Genomic DNA, 14060 nt, shown 5'->3' on the forward strand with positions numbered 1-14060 from the left:
GAGAATGAGAAAATGTAAAGGTCACTTAGATCATATGTCCCTCTATGAGAAACCCGCAGCTCAGTTGGACTCCTCTGGTGGCCCTTTTGGTCTCCTGGCTTTGGGGAACCCCATGGAAATTAATCCTACTAAGACTGGACCTCTCACCCTAGCCCAGGATGCATCAGCCTAGGCTCCCAAAGACTTCATGTCTCCCTGAAATCAGGTTTTCTTTAACCTGTGCTCATTCATTCTTGCAGAACCTTCCCCAGATCAAGTGATCCTCTTCTTAGGCGATATAGGGAGCGAGACATGAAGCCTTTTGCAGGTCCGTGGCTCTCCACCGCCGTGAGGCTGGAGGTCAACGCGCTGCCCGTCCCAATGCGGGAATTCCACACCACACCAGGAGGGGCAAGCGGGGTTTGGGCGGAGACTACTCACGCCGGGGTCAAACCGGCGGGCGAGGGAGGCGCTGCTGCTGCTCTTACAACTGAGAACACCGAGACACCCTTAAGAAATACTTAGCAAAATCATTTTATTTACTGTGAAGATCTTGTAACTTGACCCAAGCAGAGCTGTACTGGGTCCTGCAAACATTCCTAAAATCCCGTTCAGTGCTTAGGTCCCTCTCTGTCCCTCGCGCCATTTCAGGCCAATATCGCACTTAATACCTCGGACGGCATGAGACAGTTGACAGCAGTTCACTCCGTCGCTCTCCTTTCCATTCTACTTATTGCACCCTAATCTGACTTCAAGGAAGTAATTTGGGGGTGGTTATGGGAGCAGAGCAAGAAAGAAGGTGCTAAGCTTGGCTGGGTCCAGGAGAAATATATTTATAATTCTTTATCTTTAATTACATCTAAACCAGTCTTTCCCAAAGTTGACTGCTCCTTAGAACTACTTGGGAAGCTTTCAAAACAATTAATGTCTGGATATCACCCCAGAGGGTCTAATTTAATGAATCCGGGGTGTTGCCTGGGTATCGGAGCTTTTTTTAACTCCCCAGTTTATTTCCACTATGCAAACTACTAATATAAATTCCTAATTTCTCTTTCCACTCTGACAAAAAAAAAAAATTATATGCTGAGCCCAGGTCAGGGGCCCAGGAATTCTTCTGAACAACTCCTTTACGACGCCCGCCAGTGCAGCAAAGTCTCGGAAAATCAGTGCGCGCGCCGATGCTAAACACTCCGGAGCGGCTGGGCGGAGCCGGTAGGTGGTGCCCCTCGGGGCCCCGCCCCTGCACGCCTATCGGCGCGCGGTGCGGGCCCTGACGTCACTCTTGTCAGGGCCGCGGCACATGGGCTGCCGGATGCGCTGAACCCGGCGCTGCTGGGCCGCGGAGCGCGGGGAGCAGCGGCTGCAGGCGCGGGGAGGGGGGTGGGGTGGGACGGCGCGGCGCCGCGGGTGCTCGCATTGGGGACTAGGGACGGGTTGGTGCCTTCTGTCCTTCTGCAGCCGTCTATATATATTTTTTTCTTTCTATTTTGCAATTTTGAACATTTTTTGCAAGACGAGGGGTTCGAGGCAGGTGAGAGCATCCTGCGCGTCGCCCTGGAGCCCGCGGGCACTTGGCGCGCCCTCCTGGGACTGTCTGCACGGAGAACCCCAAAGTTGTTTTTGATTTTTTTAAAAAAATATTTTTATGCAGATGTATTTATAAAGATATAAGTAATTTTTTTTTCTTCCCTTGTCTCTCCACCGCTTTGAAAGCGAGTTCTTTGGCAAAGAACGGAGGAAAAGCTCAGCAATATTTCGGGGGGTGATTGTCTTTCTTTTTGAAAGAAAAAAAAAAAAACTGAGTGCTTCGCGATGGAGAAAATGTCCCGACAGCTCCCCCTGAACCCCACCTTTATCCCGCCTCCCTACGGCGTGCTCAGGTCTCTGCTGGAGAACCCGCTGAAGCTCCCCCTTCATCACGAAGACGGTGAGCGCTGCAGCGGCCGCCGCCGCTTCTTCCATCCGGGCTGTCCCGCTCTGGGGAGGGACGATGCTCCCGGGGTCCCCCCTCCTTGGCCAGGCACCCGGTTGGCCGGCTGAAGCATCTCTCCCCTTCCCTCCCTGACCCACCAGCTCTCCAGCCTCGCTTTGTGGAAATTAAAGGGCTCACCCATCTCCCATCCTCCTCAATAAAAAGAGGTGATGTCTCCTGACCAACATTTACAATAGCGCTGGGGACCTGGCCCAGCATCCACGGGGACCAGCTCGTGCAGCGCAGGTGGGAGATAAACTGGACAGGTCAGGATTGGTGCTTAGAATAACGAGAGTGGAACCGCCTGCGGGAGGACAGAGCCTCCTCGGTTGGGGAGGAGATATTGGGGGCCTAGTAGGGGTTGGAGGCTCCAGTGAGGGGGTCTTCAAGGGCGTAGCCTGAGTATTGGAATTGTGTTACTGCTTCTGTTGTTGTTTAGTATTTAAAACTCGAGGAGGTGTGAGTGGAGACGCGTTTTCTTCCGCTGAAGGGTAATTGAAACAGCGCGGTGGGGGCTGGTGGGGGGAGTGGTCTCTCGGCTGGAAGCCGTGCACGCCTCCGGCGCTGACACTTTGCCGGTGCACTTTTCCTGGTGGGAGGAGAGAACGGAGCAGGCTCACGTGTAACCGCGCAGGAGCCTCCTCTGGCCTGAGCCCTTTCGTGGTAAGTCCCCAACCTTCCCTAGGCAACCTTGGCTGTAGCGCTAGAGGAGGGGTACGTAGATGAGAGGAGGCATGGAACCCCACTGATGCCCCCAGGGATTTGTCATTGGGCCAGTGCGGTTTCATGCTTTTGATTTCACAGTAACAAATGCGAATCATGCAGCTCATGCATAAAGTCTTGAAACATTATTGAGCTGCACATAGCTTCAGAGTATTCACATCTTTTCTGGGAGGGGACAACCTGTTGCATTGCAAGAGCTGGGGTGTTTGGTTGTGGTCTGCAGACCATTCCCTACCTCTTCCCTTACGGAATAGCACTTTGGAGGAAGGGTCTGGCTGCAGGCTTTTGCTTCTGTGGGTGTTTTAAACCAGATTCTCAGATGAGACTGTAGAGAGCTAGAATGGAGGCTGTGTTTCTGTGAGATAAAAACCCAGAAGCAAATTCCTTAATCCCAGTTCCACCCACTCCTGAGTACTAGAATTGGCAAAATCTAGAGCGCCTGTTAAGGACCTAATCTAGCGAGCAGTATTTCCATGTACAAAATAGCTGCACAATTCTATCAGAGATATGTAGAATAACTCACCTTTTCCTATATAGCCCAGCTTTTGACCTTTGCATAGATGTATCATTTTTGTGACTTTGATAATACTTAAGTGTTTGGGGAAGAGAAAGAAGAAAACACTTTTTATTTACTCCTTTTGTAAAACAAAACAACAAAAAACAATGGTGCCCCTGCAGCTTTCAAAGCAGCAGTTGATACTATGTGCCCAGTGGCTTTCAAAGAAGAGTAGGTACTGGATACAAAGTATTAGAAAAGGGTGGAGAGTCTCTGCTTAGTACTAAGATTAAGAGCACCAACACACTGGCTTTGTGAGTCTCTGCGACCTCCTATTGTTTCTGTGATAAATTTCGGAAAGATAAGTCAAGCCAGGTTTTTGGTGATTTTCTTAAAAATCACATCCATTGTATGTAATCCCAGGTGCTATTTTCTCACTTTATAGTTTTCAATAATTCATCTCCTCAAATAGTCACTGAAGACTGTTCTCTTGTTTTTATCCCAGATCAGCCTGGAGCCCTGTCATACTGACTAGTGCTTTCCTTCCAAAGTAAATAGGAAGATGTTAAAAAACAGGCAGAGATCCATGTCCTGCCTGAACTTTTAACTCGAAATCCACCAAACAGCAGCCAGCAGACCCTGGTGCTCCTGAGTGCTTTTGTAACAGGGTAGTCAGAGCGACTTTTCTTTCTTCTTCTTCTTCTAATCCCAACTTTCCCTTGTTCTGCAGCATTTGGTAAAGATCAAGACAAGGAAAAGAAGCTGGATGATGAGAGCAACAGCCCGACGGTCCCCCAGTCAGCATTTTTGGGACCCACCTTATGGGACAAAACCCTTCCGTACGACGGAGATACTTTCCAGCTGGAGTACATGGACCTGGAGGAGTTTTTGTCAGAAAATGGCATTCCCCCCAGCCCGTCCCAGCATGACCACAGCCCTCACCCTCCTGGGCTGCAGCCGGCTTCCTCAGCCGCCCAGTCGGTCATGGACCTCAGCAGCCGGGCCTCAGCACCCATTCACCCTGGCATCCCATCTCCAAACTGTATGCAGAGCCCCATCAGACCAGGTAAACTCTCTGGGAAGACTCCCACTTCAGATGGGGAGGAGGGCGAATGGGGAGGGGTCGGAGAGAGGTGGCACCACTGTCCTGACACTCCTAGGTTTCAAGCACGCTCCACCCACAGCAGAGGCTCTTCCACTGCAGTGAGCATCTGTGCCACTCACCTGGAGAGTCAGTTGAATGCACTCTGCAGACCTACCCCTGGAAATTTTGATTTTTTTCAGGTCTGGGGTGAGGGCCCAGAAATATGTATTTTAGCTAGTTTCCCATGGGAAACTGATCCTAGGAATAGCAGAATAAACTATACCCTCCTGCAGATAATGGCAGGGATAATTTAAGCATCTATCTTATCTCCTATTTCTTTCCCCCATTTCCCAAACACATAGCTAATAGGATTTTGCTGCATGGTTTGGGTAGATGTTTTATAAGGCTTGGTTTATCTTTGTTTATTCTTCTATTGCCTGAAGTGCAGATATGTGAATAGAGGTAGGACAGGTATTTTTTTTTTTCTTCATTCATCTTGTTTTGTCACTGAAGAATCGACTCTAAAAGCAGGTATCATATTAACTGAGGTTTAGCCTCTTCCTTCTCTCACCCATTGCCATTTCTGTGAACCAAACTGTTCTTACATTTTGTTTTTATTTTCATCTGTCCATCACAGTCCATCTTTATCAAAGCCCACAAGGCTGCAAAGTCAGCTGTAAATAATGTTGAAATATTACACAAAAATATCACCTGAAGAGGGCTAGTGCTTTAAAATTCATTGCTAAGTGCACAGAGATAAACACAGATTGAGGCAACTCTGGATTCATGCCTTTAGCACCCCATAGTATAAAGGGAACAGGAAGAAAGATCATTTCATGTGCCCAGGTAACCAGGAACAAGGATTCAGCCTGATTAATTGACAGGAAGGTCACCAAGCAGAGGGCCTTCCCTGCAGGGGAAGACAAAAAGCAGGACAATGTGAGACTTGTGTGGGAGATTGTTACTGAACTCCATGTCCTCAACTCATTGCAGAAATTTCTGTGACATGCGGAGTGAGATTTAAGTGGAAGGAAATGAGGTGAAGGAGGAAGAGAATACCTGGGCCTTGATACATTAGTATTGAAGTTCAAGTTCACCCTTTTAAACAGATCTGGCCTTTCAAATCCCTCTTTTCCCTTCTCCAAAACCCACTTTGAAAGATAACTTCAGGCCACTGGCTGGAATGGAACAAAGTCTTAACCTCCCATCAACCCTGGAGGCTGCAGGAACCTAAGCAAACACTCCTTTAAGGGAACTGGGACCCCTTCTGCATAGAATGTCTAGTGCCACTCTCTTCAGTGTCTTCCTGGGAACAGACAACCAGCAAAATACATAACTCTTCCAAGAAGAAAGACGGCTGGGAAAAGGAAGCGGAGCCCCAGGGGTCACACGTGTTGGAGCTTAAGTCACTCTGCCGTGCAGTGAGACCTTTGCTACTTCAAACATGTTTGACCTTAGCAGATGGCATGGCCTCTTGGAGACTCAGTGGCCCTTAGTGTCAAAGGGTATAATTTTTATTTGATGGGGTTGTTGTGAGAATTACAAGGTCAGGTGCATAAAGTGTCTGATGACTTGCATTGGGGTCCCATTATTGGGAGGGGGATTGCCGTCCTTGTTATAGCTGTATCAACTTTAACCATTTATTCTAATCCTCATCTTCTGAAATACCTTCTTAAAGTCATTAGGTAGAGTGTACATCCCTCCTCTGGAGGGAAGTGTCAGATTTTGCCCAGTAGCTTTTGGACTGTCTTATTGAGAGTCAAAAATCAGGATTTTGGAATTTGATACTTGAGTCATTTTCCAGAGCTTGTTAGGAGTTTATATCAATCAATGACTTGCAGCAATTTGGGCTGTCCCAATCAGAGTTGCAATCCACAGCAAAGAGCTCCTGAGCCCCTGTGGGTGTCCTTTTGTTACTTTATGGTAGAAAGGTACACACACTGAGTCTCTGGAAATAAGCTCTTTATTTCAATATCTTTTTAGAAATAGTGGGAATGCTCTTCAAGAAAAGTTTTCTTTTTTTGAATTGAAAACTCAATGAGAGTCCTAACAGAAGACAGAAAAAGTTAAAGCTCTTCTTCAAATGCCAAACAGATAAAAATCACACTCTGCTGTTCATATAGTGTTGGCCCTTATAAAGATTATAATGCAAAATGAAACTCTGGGGGATGTGGGCTTGATGGATGTGTATCAGAAGCCAGTCTGAAAATGGAGAATGTTCTTGATTATTCTGTGTAGCTCACAGGAATGACCAGAATAGAAGTACCAAGTGAATCTTGAGGAAAATGAGTCCTCAGAAGGGAAGAACACAGATGTAGCCTTGAACATTCTGGGAACTGTATAATTTCATTCTCAGTCAGGAGTTCTCAATCTTGGTACTACTAACATTTTAGGTTAAGTCTTTGGAACATCATCCTGTGCAGTGCAGGATGTTTAATGACATCCCTGCCTCTACCCCCACATGCCCATAGCTCCTATCCTCCAGCTGTGACAAGTAAGGATGTCTCTAGTCACTTCCAAACGTCCCCTGGGGATAAAATCACTCCCAGTTGAAAGCCAATGGTCTAGACCTTCAACTTGGCAACACGTAGACTTAATTAAGGGCCCTGATGTTTTTTACCTTCCAGAATATTTTATGACAAAACTTTTGGGAAGGTCAGGAGACAGTAGGTTGCCAAAAAGAGATAGAGTATTAAAAAGAACGTTGTTAAACACTTCAAGTTGATAAAATGTGAAGTCATCGAGCTAATCAGGAGATAATTGCAGAGCAATTTACTAAACATTTGTTTTCAGCTGTGTACTCAGTGAGCATCTTTTGAGTTATGCTCAGTTGCATTGTGTCGTTAGTACTGTCTGGTGGAAAGGAAATAAAGCCATAAACAGACAAATTATGGATTACGAAATCCACCCCACGGTTATCTTGGAGTGACAAGGTGAGCATTCTTGTGAATTCTCAGAACTATGTACCACGACTCCTCGGGGCCTCAGCCTCCTTTCCTATTTTGTCCACCCCAACCATATTTCTCTGATCAAAGAGTGAATCAAACATCTGAAGAAATACTCTAGGGATCCATGAACATCTGATTTGGCAGTGATGCAGCTACCATGTTTTCTGAGCTGTCCCCTCAATAAAGGGAAGAGTGGTGGTTCTTGGATGCTATAGTTACCTGCAGGGTCTTCAAGTCATCTGAAGTGCAGCATCCTGGATGTAGCCAGGTCAGCAAGAATGACAGGAATCATCCTGAAGCCTTCAATGTTTGCATTTCAGGTGGTATCATAGGTGGTATGTGGGGATGAGCTTCTGGAGGTATGTGCTAGGTATTGGGGAAAATAAAAACATGTTTGTCCTGAGAATTCAGCGATTGCTTTAAGGACAGCTGTCCCTTTAGGGAAAGTCATCTAAAGCAGACAAAGGCAGAGTTATTTTTAAACCCCATGCTTGTGTAAAGCTAGATTTGAAACTGTTTCCTCTGGTGGTTTTTCTTTGAATAGCTTGGGGGTGTCCTACCGCTTTTAGGCCCCTAGTCCACTAAGAATTAGGAAAGTTCTCTTTTCAGTTGTGAGTGCAGAGACGGGGTAATGGTGAAGGCTTGGTATAGTCACGTGGAAGCCTTTCTGTGTGGTCGTGTGTGGGTAGAGGGCTTAAGTGGGTGGCATAAGAGAAGGGTTTGGGGAAGCCCTGCTGTACCTCTGCAGTGCAGATGCTGACCATCTTTTGTGACAAAGGTTGTGCAACTCGTGGGCTATACGTGGTGATGTGGGGAGCTCTGCTGATGGGTCTGGGATAATAGGAGGTCCTGCTGAGGCAAGAGGACTCTCTTGCTTTTCCAAATATCATGAGATGGAGCTCCCCTGAAGGACAGAAGTGCCCCCTATCTTCCCATCGAGCATAGGCATGACCTCAGGTTGGCATGCTGTGGCTGATACTTGATCCTTGTGATGCACAGCACCTCTGGTCTCTTGGAACTGCCTCCTTTTTATCAGGATCAAGGGGATCATTCAAGGGTGGGACTCCACTTTGTTCTAGAGTTAGGTGGCCTATTTTCTGCTTTTTAGGATTCTTTATCTTCTCCACCAAGCCCCACAGAGGATGGGCTTGCCTGTTCTCTTGGCTTTGCCGTGTTGCTCTCATTCCCTGGATGGTAATCTCTCGGCTGTGGCAAGGGGTGCTTTGGGATAGGTATGGAGAGCAAGGCCATTTGATGGGTAGGAGTGCAGGCTCTGAACCTTGGGGCTTGGTTTTTCATCCTGGACCTACCATTGGCTTGCCATGTAACTTGGTGCCAATTTCCTAACCTCTTTAAACTGCAATTGGCTCATCAATAGAATGGAGATTATAAACAGTCTGTTCTCCCTCATGGGGTTTTAGCAGGATTCAAGAAGATAAAACCAAGGCAGAGGATGGCATGCTGGGTCTGTCCCGCAAATGCTCAGTGCATGGGTCCCCTGTGAGGGCAACCTCCTGGGAGGAGGGGAGAGAATGCCTGGGTTCCCAGCCCCTGTTCTCTATTCCATTTAGGGATTTGTTCATTCAGTCCTCTTTCCTCTGCAAAAATAGGGCATGATTTTCTTTCTTTCTTTTTTTTTTTTTTTTTTCCTTTTTCCAGCATGCCCAATACTTATTCTCTGCAGCCGACCTGACCTTTCTCTTCCTTCTGGGTTAGAACGAATCACTTCCCTGATGTTAACCCAGCAACCTTGCTTCTGGGTTAGCAACTCCTGTTCGACCAGTGTGGAAACAGCCACTGTCTCCATGCCCAGCCCCCCAGCTCTCGTGGGAGCCCTGGAAGCCCTGGAAGCCCTGGCTGCCAGCCTGCAGGACCGTGTGCTCCAGGCACGTGGCTGTGCCCTGTGGAGCTTGCCCAACTCTGGGTGGTGTGCTGGCTTGCCTTTTTTTTTTTTTTTTCTTTTTTCCTTCTCCTCCTCCCTCTTGCTTCTCTTCCCAGGAGAACTACAGCAAATGCCAGTGAGCAATTGTAATCCTTACCCTGGCGTGAGAATGCTGAGTTCTGGACGGAGGTGGATAGGCCAGGGAAACCTGTTCTGTCCAGTGTTCCAGCCAGACCCCAAGCTCACCCTCTCTCCAGCTTCTGTTTAGAGAGGCCCCATCTTCTCTGCACCGCTGTGGTGGGCAGGATTCCTGAGGCCAACTCCTGCCAAGGGTCTTGGCAAAGTCTTTCCAGTTCAGCGCTGTGCCTACCAGACTAGAAAAATAGCAATAAGAAGACAGAATCCGGTGGAGGAGAAGGGAAGAAGGTGGGGGAGGTGGGAAGAGAAAAAAAAAAAGCCTGATAGCATCCTAATGTCAAAAGCCAGAGGGTGAAAAGACAGCAGTGATTTATTAGGCTTCTCAGAAACCTCTCTTCCAGCCAGCACTAATCACTTTTACCCAGGAATCATTTTTTATATCTCAGCAGGGAAAATGGAGAGAAGAGGGAAGGTAGTAGGGGAATTAATAAGATGAAAAAGAATATTGGGAAAGACTATGTTAGAGAGGGGGAGGCACAGGGTCTGGGTCTTTGATTCTGTAGGGAGAGTGGCTGAAAATATTGGCTACATTAAATAATTTTCATTTGTTCTATTTAGCATCCCCAAGCAAATGTCTTGAGCTGAAGCCATTGTTTGGCCTTAAACTTAATTTTCCTTAATATAGAGTTGCCTGCCAGCTCAGCACTCAGGGTGTCTATGAGAATACCCTGTGTTTGAGACATAGATCTATCCAGGAAATATGGCAATGTGTTTGCAAGTTCAGGACCCAATAAACAGACCGGAGTGTGAAATCTGACTCTGCCTTTTGCAGGTTTATTCATGATCTCAGGCAAGTCATTTAAGTGATCTGAACTTCCGGTTTTCCAACTGGAACTCTGGAATTATCATTGCATCTTTTTCATGGGATTGTTGAAGGTCACATGAGCCAGGGCATGTAGAGTGTAGGCACAGTGCCTGGCAAACAGTAAGCACTTAATAACAGCTGCTGTGAACAGCATTCTCACCACCATTGAATCTCATTTCTTATAGAAGACCTGGTGTGGGATTTGACCCTTCTGAGCCAGCTAACCACTGTGATCAAGGATTTTGGATTTCTCCTCTGTTCTTCTACCTAATCTCCATTGCCCTTCTCTTAGCTGCTGTGTTTTTGGTGACCTTGGGTGTCTAACTGTAACCTTTACTCATTTCTCCTTGTTTACAGCTTTAAAAAAAAGAAAAATCAAACAAAGTGCAGTTTGAAGAAGTTCTTGCTTTGATTTCTTGCATGTCATATTTGCTAGTAAATCAATCCATCAGTGCTACTATCAAAATTTTAATAGTAGGTATTGATAATTACATCTGAAGGCAATATAATGACCTCAGGAGTTAGGAAGTCATAACACCATGTGATGGCGCTGGGAAAGGAGGATAGGAGTTGAGTTTACACTCCTTGCTTACCAGCAAAGATTTTACAAGAGCCTTCCAGAAAAATAATTCCTCTTCCTCCATCCCATATTCCTTTAATGTGTAAATCCTTAATCTTTCTGAACCTTCATTGTCTCCTCTGCAAAGTGATATCCTTGCTAGTTTATGTGAGCTTTGTAATGCTAATGGACCAGAAGAGTCCAGCATGGTACCTGGCACTCAGTGGGCCAGCTCTTCCCACAAGTGGGTTCCACTACTCTTCTCTAGGAAGTGAAACAGTGATTAGAAGGGAACCAAGAGGAGGTTGTAGGAGGCTAGGAGCAATGTGGGCAGTCCCAGAAATAACATCAGTTTGGGCTTTGTTTTGCATTGTGCACTGCGGGGAAGGCAGATGAGTACAATTCAGCTGCTGGTCTCATGCAGATGCCACTTAACGGGAAAGTTAGAAACTTAGAAGCAAAGGAATGATTGGCAGGACAAACTGGCAAGTTCTCAGGGCCAAATGATGGCTATACAGAGTCCTCTAATATCTATTGGGAAGAGGAGGGTGAGAGGTTAATCAAAAAAGTGAGGAAAATATTTAAAAATAAATAAGGGAGCATTGTAGACCATTAAGGGCTGCCAGACCTCACAGGAAGCAGCCATTGCTCAGGGCAGGAGCGCCTGGGGTGAGGCTTCCTGGAACAGCTGGACCTTGTGTTGGGTCTCAAAGGGAGACAGAGGGGGAGCCAGATTGAAGGGCAGACCATGGGGCCACAAAGGTATAGAGGCAGGAATGCCCAGGATGTTTAGGGAACAAGATGCAGATTCAGTTGGGCTGGGGTGCAGAAAATTCACAGGAAGGAGACAGGGAAACGAGTGGGAGGGGCTGAGGTTGGTCAGAGTGGCATTTTCAGGAGGACCAGGCTTCAGAGCCTGAACTTTGTTCAAGAGGCGGTGGGGAGCCAGTGAAGGTTTTTGAGCAGGGAAGTGGCATTCGGACCTTTCCACTTGGGTTCAAGGTTAGATCTGAAACATTTTTAGAAACTTGACAATAGTTTCCTCTGGCAAACCAGGATTTCCTTATTTTTATTATTTTGAAAAATAAATACTCTGCCTGAACATCAAACAGCTTTTCAAAACACGATGTTCTAATGATCTAGAATGAAGTAATTCCAAAACACAGGGTTTATATTTCACTTGTAAAACCCATAATTTTGGTGGATTGGGGGAAACACTCTTTGGCAAGAAAATAGTTTGAAGGATTTGAATGGTTTAGAATTTAGAAGTCCAAAAGCAGGGCTGGTCTCGTAGGAGTAAAAAAATAGATTTTAATAAACTCAACCCATTAACATTCATTGCTTTTAAATGCCTCTATTTTATACGGCTTACTAGGTTTGCAAACAAGTATACTGAACCACTTTTTGAGCGTGCTTGGGGGATGCATGCGTGCACGTGTATTGCAGGGGTGGGGAGCTGTTGCCTCATCGGTGCAAATAGTACTTGATTGTAAGGATTACCTGCAGCAGTGACATCGAGCTAAAAATAACTTAGCCAAGTTTCTGGCCAGCTTATTAATTTTATTCCTGAGAGACAAAGAAATTATTATTGCAGTTTTGCATGCTTAAGACTTGACCTTGTATTTCTGGCTCCTGTCTTCCCTGAAACCAAAAGAAATTGCACATCATACTTTCATACTTTCTCTCTCTCTCTCTCTCTCTCTCTCTCTCTCTCTCTTTGTGTGTGTGTGTATGTGTGTGTGTGTGTGTGAGTTTGTTGGGAGTGCTGCTGGAGGAATGAGGCTTTGTGGGAGGGGAGAGGGTGGCTGCTGAATGGCACATGCTTGAAACAACTTGTTCGGGTACCCCTGAAGTGTCCTCTGATATCAAGCCAGCACTATTGGAGTCTGGAAAAGTTGCCATAACCAAACCAGTTCCCCTAAATAAAAAGTTACAGACAGTGTGTGCTGTTTCACCTCCAGCTACATACAGTAGCCAATTACAGGAATGTTGGCAGAATAGAGCGTCTGCTTTGGGAAGAGTCTACATAGTATTTATTTCTGTTACATCGCTTGCTGGTAGATGCAAACTCCATGACTGTATGTGGAAATTCCTAAAATGTTTGTCCCCGCCACCCCCCAGTACTGGAGATTGAACCCAGCAGTGCTTTTCCATTAAGCTCCCTCCCGAACCCTTTTTACATTTTATTTTGAGACAGTCTTGGTAAGATACTGAGACTGGCCTTGAACTTGTGATTGTCCTGCCTCAGGCTCCAACTTGTTGGGGTTATAGGCACATGTCACCACATCTGCTCTTTTTTTTTTTTTTTTTTTCTTCTTATTTTATAACTTTTAACAAATTTTACTGTCTTAACTTACCACCTAGCCAGTCTCATTTCCTCTCCTGAAAAATGACCCAGCTCCCCTGTCACATTGTGTTTCTAAAAGTTTTGCTTTTAGAAGTTTAATCTGGGATTTAAAAATTATTATTATTAACGATTGTTGAAAGGATGTTTTGGAGTTTGGAGTCTTATAATGAGACATGGCTTGTGGGATAATTAAACCCCCTTGGCTCTCCAGTTTTGCCTGGGAGACCCTCGATTCCTAAAAACAATGAGTGCATGTACAGAAAGATGCTCTGGGGAGCTACAACACTAAATCATCTGTGACAAAATGTTCTTTCAGAAAGTGGAATTGCATAAATGGATCGGCAGAAATAAATGCTTTGGCAGAAACTCCTTGAGTGGGAAAGAGCAATGCTTTCTTTTCTAATTAGCTCTGGGTAGCAGGCTGCTCTGATGTCTTTGTTGAGGAACCCCGGCAGAGACAGTGGAGAAGTCTCACTGCTGCTAAGCACTTCTGCTCTTAACGGAAAGAGTTAAGCACACTGTCCACTCATGCACGATAAATGCCTCTTGAGTTGGACTGAATAGGGAAGGTGAAGGCTTGTTGGGGGAAGGATGCCACTGGACTCTGACCAATGGGAATCAATGGTGTAAACCAGATGAGCAAGATCATCCAGGTACGAAGTAATCAGATTACCCAGAACAGAGATCGCAATACCCTGAGATATAAAGGTTTTTGAAAGGGTATTAGCAAACGAACTCCATCTGCCCCACAGTTTGTACAGGCTTAATTCGCCTTAGGATGGATTCATTATGGCCTGGGCTTAGTGTCACTCAAGGAGACCATGCAAACTTTGCTAGATAGAGCTCTGAAACATAGGAGGGAGACCTGAGGTCCAATCAGAGCAGGGCCAAAGGCCGCTGAAGATTTACAGAGGAATGGGTAGATAACATAAGATGTAAAAATAGAAATAAAGCCTCTAGATAGAGCTTCTAATGGCAAGCAAAGATAAACTTGCAGAACTGACTTCATAAGAATTTTGTAGAGTTCATTTTATTACAATCAATTTCTTTATATTATTACACTTTCC

General features: G+C 45.8%; 1 protein-coding gene across 4 annotated transcripts in view; it reads left to right on the top strand.

The window, feature by feature from the left end:
- The first annotated feature begins 1389 nt into the window (after positions 1–1389).
- Positions 1390–14060, top strand: part of Hlf (HLF transcription factor, PAR bZIP family member) — a 50139-nt gene continuing 37468 nt past the window's right edge. For 3 of the 4 annotated variants that reach the window (XM_076870758.2, XM_076870756.2, XM_076870757.2), the window contains exons 1-2: positions 1390–1906; positions 3901–4236. In XM_076870758.2, the coding sequence (XP_076726873.1) occupies positions 1792–1906; positions 3901–4236 (451 nt within the window). In that variant the 5' untranslated portion in view covers positions 1390–1791. Of the gene's footprint in view, positions 1907–2551; positions 2615–3900; positions 4237–14060 lie in introns of those variants that run through there. The other variant, XM_076870759.2, reaches the window with a different exon arrangement.

Source organism: Callospermophilus lateralis, chromosome 11 (genome assembly GCF_048772815.1).
Source record: "Callospermophilus lateralis isolate mCalLat2 chromosome 11, mCalLat2.hap1, whole genome shotgun sequence".
Classification (NCBI taxonomy): Eukaryota; Metazoa; Chordata; class Mammalia; order Rodentia; family Sciuridae; genus Callospermophilus; species Callospermophilus lateralis.